The sequence below is a fragment of the Anolis carolinensis genome, chromosome 3, assembly GCF_035594765.1.
Source record: "Anolis carolinensis isolate JA03-04 chromosome 3, rAnoCar3.1.pri, whole genome shotgun sequence".
In the NCBI taxonomy this organism is placed as follows: Eukaryota; Metazoa; Chordata; class Lepidosauria; order Squamata; family Dactyloidae; genus Anolis; species Anolis carolinensis.
The window spans coordinates 170,988,279-170,996,511 of NC_085843.1; the positions used below are offsets into that span (position 1 = coordinate 170,988,279).

At 41.6% G+C, this 8,233-nt stretch overlaps 1 protein-coding gene across 1 annotated transcript in view; it reads right to left on the reverse strand.

The window, feature by feature from the left end:
• The window catches only part of wapl (WAPL cohesin release factor), a 59,991-nt gene extending 52,524 nt beyond the window's left edge, over positions 1 to 7,467 (reverse strand). The window contains exons 1-2 of the mRNA XM_008119108.3: positions 7,328 to 7,467; positions 1,030 to 1,550 (exon numbers count right to left, since the gene is read on the reverse strand). Of these exons, the coding sequence (XP_008117315.2) occupies positions 1,030 to 1,528 (499 nt within the window). The 5' untranslated portion in view covers positions 1,529 to 1,550; positions 7,328 to 7,467. The remainder of the gene's footprint in view (positions 1 to 1,029; positions 1,551 to 7,327) is intronic.
• Between the last annotated feature and the right edge of the window lie 766 nt (positions 7,468 to 8,233).

The following is an 8,233-nucleotide window of genomic DNA, read 5'->3' on the forward strand; positions in this document are numbered from 1 at the left end:
CCCCCCCCCAGACAATCCTTATCTAGGCATTTAAAAGTCATCCAGGGCAATTCTATGGTCAACATCCAGTGGAAACTCATCATAGTCATGACAGAAGCATGCTTTTTATCCATTGTTTTCCACACTTAGGGGGGCACTGTGCCCCTAACCCCAATGAATGTGGAGGGCTGACTGCACTATAAAATATGGTATTTAGAATACAGAAAGAAATGCACTTTGTCAATATCCATTAAGATAAGATGGCCAGTGAAAGAGATGCTACTCCAAAAATCAGCACTGAATATTTCGGCACTGAGTCTCTAAATTGGCCAAAACAGTATCAGTTCTTCGAAGTACATATACAAACATTTAGGGACAATGAGCATTTTTAACAGATGGTTCGGTTTAACAGGTTCTGATACTTTCAGAAGCAACTTTAGTAAACTAGGATTAAATGAGTGTGACAACATGTCTTATAATCTTATAGTTGTATCTGTGTTCCATAACCCCTTTCAATTCTATACATAAAGTCAGCTGTCACATGAATTTAGTGGTCTAGTCAAGAGTTGTGAAGTCTGTAGGAAACCTTGAACTGGAATGCTAACCTGAAATATATGATACGTATCTTCCTATTTCATTTGTATCCCACCTTTTCTTTGAATATGTGATTCAAGTCTGAGAAAGGTTATGTTGGATCTTTTACTCACCATATAGGATTTATCTATAAAGCACCTAGTTGTTTTCAGGCATTCTATAAACAATGAATCCACCTTTTTCTAATGTCCCAACTGCAGAAATACTCAATTCTACTTTACCTAAAAAAAACCTGTTTCATTTAAAAAAATACTACTTTTCGGTATTAAGATAGGCATTAGAATCAGACAGTGAAAAGAAATTTGGCCAAACACACAAACAGAAGACATTTCCCAAAGATTCCTTCCTCCCCCAAACAACCAGACCATGGAAAAACTTGAGCAGTGGGTCAGAAGCAAGTAACTGAACCTGGTGAAGCTATTAACGCTAATATGAAGCTATATTATCCAACCATACCTGCAATGACAGGAAAAGCACTGCTACTTTTGATTTCACCATCATCCATTTTTCTGTTTGAGTTCTTCTCTTTGAAGCTGTGTACTATATTACCCAAAGACACACATTTGATAGACAACACATCTTCATTGATTGGCTGAGTAATTTTGCTATTAGATTCAAGTGCAGAAGTGAAGTCTCCAGAGTGAGATGCTTCAACAGACTCCAACTGAGAGGATCCTTTAGCTTGTGACACATTCTTTGAAGATACTGGCAGAGATTCTTCATCGCTGTCAAATCCAAATGGATCTTCTATTACTTCCTCTTCTACTTTGGGTTTTTTAGGAACTTCAGAAATGTCCGGCTTGATGTTGGGCCTCTTCTGTCCTAGCTTGGCCATAAAGGTAGTTTCTCCCCATTTTGTACTAAGAGTGGTCCGTTTGTTGGAAAAAACTTCATCAAACTTTGAACTGCCATTGCCCCCTTTCCTGCTATATGTCTTCCCAAACCTGGATGTCATTTTGACTCCTGTTTCATATTCTCTGTTGAAAGAAAAAAAACATTTTAGAATATATGCAAGAAAAGATCAAAATAGCATAGCATGCAGAAATATCTTTCCAACAATGATTAGTTGCTCGTGACTTGACTGCAGAACATATGAAGAAACAATATCAAAAATAGTTGTTTGATATCTTACAAGTTAAAAATTGAGCCCAAGCATAGTAGTTTTTTAAACAACTGCAAGTTTCACTGCATCACAGCCTATTCTCCCTGAAGAGTGAATGATACTAATGCTGTTCTGTGGCAGCACCATGACCACAGGCTACTTAGGAACAAGGGATCCAAATCATCAACCACACTGCCCTGGTATCAAAAGAGAGAGAAACCAATTCAAACTGTCCACAACTGAGGGTGCAGTTACACTATAGAATTAATGCAGTTTGAGACCAATTTAACTAATATGGTCCAATGCTATAGAATCCTGGGATTTATAGTTTGATAAAGCATCAGCACTTTTTGGCAGAGATGGTTAAAGTTCTTATAAAGTTACAATTCTCCAGATTCCATCGCACTGAGCCACGGTAGTTTTAAAATTCCAAAATGCATTAATTCTAAAATGTAGATGCACTCTAAGATGACAAGAACTATCCCAACACACATACACTGAGAGGAAATAAATGCTTAAAGCTCGCAAATAATCTTTACAAGATTCAGGTTGACCCCATTAGAACTGAAGCAATCCCTTCAAATTCCCTGGTAAAAAGAAAGTATAGCTTCCATATATGCTGCTATTTAAATACTTGGCTTATCAGAAACTGAAATAGAAAAAAATAGCCTTACAAGTTATGATTACCAGTTCCAGATAAAAGTAGGTTTACTTGGAAAAGCAACACTGACAATATTGAATAATACCAAGAAAGGGGTTTTTTTAGTCAAAGCCATTAGCAATAAACATGAACAGACCATACTATTACAGGGAATTAACCAGCATATGAAACCTAAGTTACCTCTATAGGGTTCAAAATATGTGATACAACCATGTAACAGTTTTTAAAAGTATTTTGAATGAATATCTGATTTAGTAATAAAACTGCTTATTGCTCGCTGAGATAAAAGGATACATAGAAGGGACCTAGATGTTGCCATGTGCCAAAGTTGTTTTTATGCATAGCAAGACACAATTAAAAGCATATGTCCACTATATTTTCACCTGACTTCAAAAAAAATCTGAACAATGGAATTTACCAACATATATGTATCCAAAAAGTATATGTACATAATTTATAGGTAAAATATTAAAGATGTTTCATATTGTTTCTAGCATTAATTTTTCTCTATCAACTCAAGTGAAGAGTCTGAAAAACATTTTTGTTTACATTTATGTCCCATCTTGTTATTTATGAGGAAAACGCTAATCAAGAATGTTTTTCCTGGTGATCTATACAAAATATATATCAGTGATTTGACATGACAGCCACAAACACTTCAAAGCATTGTGTTACAGCATGCAAAAGTCATAACTGAATACTAGTGGATCATGAAGAGGAAGCCAGAAATTTCACTAAGTGGAAATTGTAAAAAGCATTCCTTACAAACTAAAAATCCTACTTTTCTTTGTAGTGTACCTAGCTAAGAATATTTTATTATCATGGAGCTCCTCAGTATAGGATAGAACCTCTCAATACATGTCCTCCTCTAATTTGAATTTACAGTACAAGTACAAGGTTTTTTGGCTTGGGTATTTTTAAAGTTTGTTTTTTCAAAAAAAAACCCTACAATTTTGCAATTAATATTTGATAGAAAAGCAAAAAAAACTTAATAATATAAACATTCTTTATATACTTGCAGGTTAGCTGCAGTATTTAACAAAAGAGGAGAAAAAGATCAGTCTTTTAATAGACTATTATGAACACATTTCTATTCAAAATTCCTCCAGAAATGTTTGTGGGCCTTCTGCCAGTTATGTTTTGGCTTGCTTTGATAACATATACAGGAGGTCACCAAATTACAAACGGCCGACTTACAGACAACTCATAGTTAAGAACGGGTGTGAGACAACAGGAAATGAGAGAAATCTACCTGCTGGAAGGGAAATTCACTCCTGAAAGAGTGATCATGGGGAAAAGGTGCCTCCACTGAAGCTCTCACAAATCTGTTTCCCACAGCAAGCCAAATTTTTCAAAATTCAATTATCACAGGGACAGAAAATGAGGTGAAGTCTTCTGAACAGGGGCACAGACAGCAAAACAAACTCCACAGGGCTGTTTACTATGCTATCCAAAGAGTGTGTGTGTGTGAGAGAGAGAGTGTAACTTGGGGACTGCCTGTACAGTCAAAACATAGGGATGGCTCACTATTCCCCATAGTTTAATGCATCCATGAAGATCTTGGAACATATCTCACATTGATCTTGCTGTAACTTTTCAGTTGCACTTATCGTGTAAATGTTTTGGATTTACTGTCTTCTTTTCAATCTAGCTCTTCCATGCTGCTGGCCACAGAGGATTCATCTACATTCTAGAATTCAGTTTGACCCAACTTTTAATTGTCATGGTCCAATAATATAGAATCATGGCAGTTGCAATTTTAAAAGGTGTGTAGCCTTCTTTGTGAAAGTGCTGATACTTCACCAAACCACAACTTCCAGGATTGTACTGCAGTAAGCCATAGCAGTTAAAATGGTGTCAAACTGTTTTTCCCCCTTGGTTTTTAGGCCTTTTCCTGATATTATTTTGAGAGCTGATTCAGAGAATTGCATTGGATAGACCTAATCAGCTCAAGTTTCTTAGATACGATTATTATGGTTTTCTATAGGTTAGCAAATAGCAACTGTTATATGGTACATGTTCTGTATCTCAAAAACTAGAGTTTATAGGGAATCCACAGGTCAAACATTACTGAGTTGAAGGTCTAACATTTGAGGCACCAAAATTGGCCAGTGTTATCAAGTGAAACCGGGTGGTGAAAGACCATTAAAGCTGAATACACTATGCTTGAATTACTGATATTATATTTAGATGCTTTCTCTAAATCCTGTAATGAGAGTTGATTCAACCTGATCAGTCATTTTAAAGCGAGCATGCCTTGGCTATGTTAATAATTTATTTCCCAGCACTGCTCCTACCTAGTGGCCTGTAGGAATACCTAAAACATTGATGCTTTATAATGGCAGAAAAAGGGAAGAATATGAAGCCAATAATCTAGAACAAGGGTGTCAAACACATTTTCATTGAGGGCCAGATCAGCCTTACAGTTGCCTACAAAGGGCTGTTGAATCCATGGATGGAAAATCCATGCACACAGAGGGTCATCTATATACAGGTTGTCTTTAACATCTTTTTACCATTTAAAAATGGTTAAGTGGTAAAGAAACTCTATAGACAACATGAACTTTTTTTACATATTGGTCAGTGCTCTTTAGTTCTTACCTAGTTTGGGTTCTCAGATGTCATTGAAGGATAATTCACATCACTTTTGATTACCTGCCATGAAAACTGGGGACAGTGGGAATTGCAGCCGAACAGCATGTGAGGCTTGGAGGTTGGGGAAACATTAAATGACATTTTAAAGTCAAACATATCCACACCCTTCTATCTAATCATTGAATAATAGAGTTGGAAGAGAGCATGTGGGCTATCTACTCCAACCCCCTGCCATGCAGGAAAAGCACAATCAAATTACCCCTTACAGATTGTCATCCAGTTTCTGTTTAAAAGCTTCCAGGGAAGGAGCTTCCACCACACTCCGAGGCAGAGAGTTCCACTATTGAATAGCTCTTACAGTCAGGAAGTTATTCCTAATGTTCAGATGGAATATCTTTTTCTCTAATTTGAACCCACTGCTCCAAGTACTTGTTTCCAGGAAAGCAGAAAACAAGCCTGCTCCCTCTTCCTGGTGGCATCTTTTCACATATTTATACATGGCTATCAACCGTCCCTTCTTCAGGCTAAACATGCCCAGTTCTTTAAGACACTCCTTGTAGGACATGGTATCCAGACCTTTGATCATTTTAATTACCCTCCTCTGGACACCTTCCAGCTTGTCTGTTACTAAACAGAACTGCAGCCTTCCAGATGTTACTGGATCACAACTCTCATCAGCTCTAGGCATAATGTTTCTGATGATGAGGACGACAGGATTTGTTGTCCAGCATCTGGAGGACCAGAGAAAATGACATGGCAGGCTGGATTCGGCCCACAGGCCTTGAGTTTGACACATGCGATTCAGGTTGTTTAAAAAAAAAAAAAAACTATGCTATCTGGGCACTTTCCAGCCTCCGGAACTAGCTAGGACTAAGGAATAAACACAGTGGGGGTCTCCCTGAACAGCGAGAAGATAGAGCACTTTCCTTTATTAGACTTCTAAGAACGAAAACAAAACAAAAAGCCTGCATTAGATTTGAAATGGGCGACTCCAGAAGAAACATCACATTAAGAGGGGAAAGAGGCCTGGGCTCTTACAAGTCAACGCCTCTTGCCCTAGATTACAATCCACCTGATCCTGCCGAGCTCCAACCTGGAATCAACTCTTTCCCTAGCAGCCCCGCAGAAAAGGAAAGAGAGGAGGGGAGAAAAAGGGGAAGTTCTCTAGGGCCCCTACCACACAGCTGTATAAAATCCAAATTGAACTGTGGAACTGTGCATGTGGCAATTTCGTCTCAGATAAGCCAGTTCAAAGCAGATATTATGAGATTTTCTGCCTCAATATTCTGGGTTATATGGCTATGCAGAAGGGCCCTAGGAGGGCAAGGAATGACCTCAACACCTCCCTTCCTGTCAGGTTTACCCCAAGAAAAGTGCACAGCCATCTCCCCAATTCTCCGCACATCCCTTTAAGGGCCCTTTCACAGTCATATAATCCACAATATCTGCCTTGAATTGGATTATTCGAGGGCCTTTCCACACAGCTGAATAAAATCCCACATTTTCTGCCTTGAACTGGAATATATGGCTACGTGGATTCAGATATCCCAGTTCAAAGCAGATATTGTGGCATTTTCTGCCTTGATACTCTGAGTTATATGGCTGTTTGGAAAGGACCTGAGTCCACACTGCCATATAATAATATTAAGACTTTATTTGCAACCTGCCCTATCTCCCCGAGGGGACTCAGGGCAATTTCCATCAAAAGTGGCAAATACTCAATGCCATAATAAAACACATCCAGTTCAATGTGGATTTTAGCCAGATGTGTGGCTAAAATCCACACAGCCCTATATCCCAAAGTATCAAGGATGAAAATCCTAAAATATCTGCTTTGAACTGAGTCCATACTCAGATAATATGGGACTTTCTGCCTTGATATTCTGGGATATAGGGCTGTGTGGAAAGGCCCTAAGTCACCAAGATGGATGCAGAAAGGCTTCCAAATGATCCAACCGGAAAAAAGGGCCATAAAACCGACACCCCCTTCAAACTCCCAGCCTCGTGCTCCTGCTTTCTGATATGGTCACGTAGGCCCTTCTACACTGCCATACGATCCAGATTATCAACGCAGATAACCCACAGTGGATTATATGAGTCTACACTGCCATATAATCCACAGTTCAAAGCAGACAATCTGGATTTTATATGGCAGTGAAGAAGAGGCCTGAGAGGCTTCCTAGGCCTGATCCCCTTATCAGACAGTATTTGTTTTGGGGGGGGGGGGAGCTTGCGCCTGCCTCTGAGGCCGAGAGAGTGTGGTTTGCGTAAGAGCAGCCCGTGGGGGTTCCAACGAGTGAGAAAGACAGGCGCCTCTTGCCTCCCGAAGCAAGACAAGGCCTGAGGAAGTTGGCTGGGCCTCTCCCCCTCGCCTCCGCCTGTCTCCCAGGACTTACCTCAGCAAGGCCCTGTGACGGGGAGGAGGAAAATAGGAGAGGTTTGCTTTTTTTCAAAAGGGAAGAACTGAGTGAGCAAGGCCGTCTTGAGGAAGACAGGGCCCGGCCTGGCGCGCACGTCACTCTTGGGGCGCCTCAACCGCCGCCCAACGGCTGCTTCTCCCTCCCTTCCTCCCTTGCTTGCTTCCTCGTCTTCGGGCGACGCCCCCGGGCCTGAGCTGCTCCTTCTCCTGGTGAAGGCGCCGGCGTCGCGGCCTCCCGGCAGAGTCCGCGGCCTCCTTCGCCGCCTTCTTCGCCGCCGCTTCCTGGGAGCTGCCGGGACGGTGTCGACTACTACTACAACAGGGCCCTGGACCATCTCTCCGCCATTGGCCCCCCGCTCTCCCCTGCCTGCTTTCCGCCTGCTTTCCTGCCTGCCTTCCTTCCGTCACTGCGCCTCACACACTCGGCCTCGCTGGCCGTCGCCGCCGCGACCAATCGCAGCCCGCCTTACTCAACCGACGAGCCGGGCCGCAGCGCGCATGCGCCGCGGGCCATGGTCTGCGCATGCGCAGAAAGCGCGGCAGAGAAAAGTTGATAGGGCTTGTAGTCTGTTTCTTTATGGCCGCAGTCGTAGCCCTGACAGGAAAAAGCCAGGCCTTGAGGCCACAGGGCTCTCAAATGCTAATCAAGGTGATTAATTACAACATCCATACCTGCCTCCAACAGACAAGAGTTCTTTCTCCCACCCTGGACCTTACCCAGATATAAACGTCCCTTGCCTAGTTTCCAACAGACCTCACAACCTCTGAGGATGCCTGCCACAGATGTGGGCGAAACGTCAGGAGAGAATGCTTCTAGAACATGGCTATACAGCCCGAAAGACTCACAGCAACCCAGCTTCCCTACCTTTGTAATCTTGCTGCT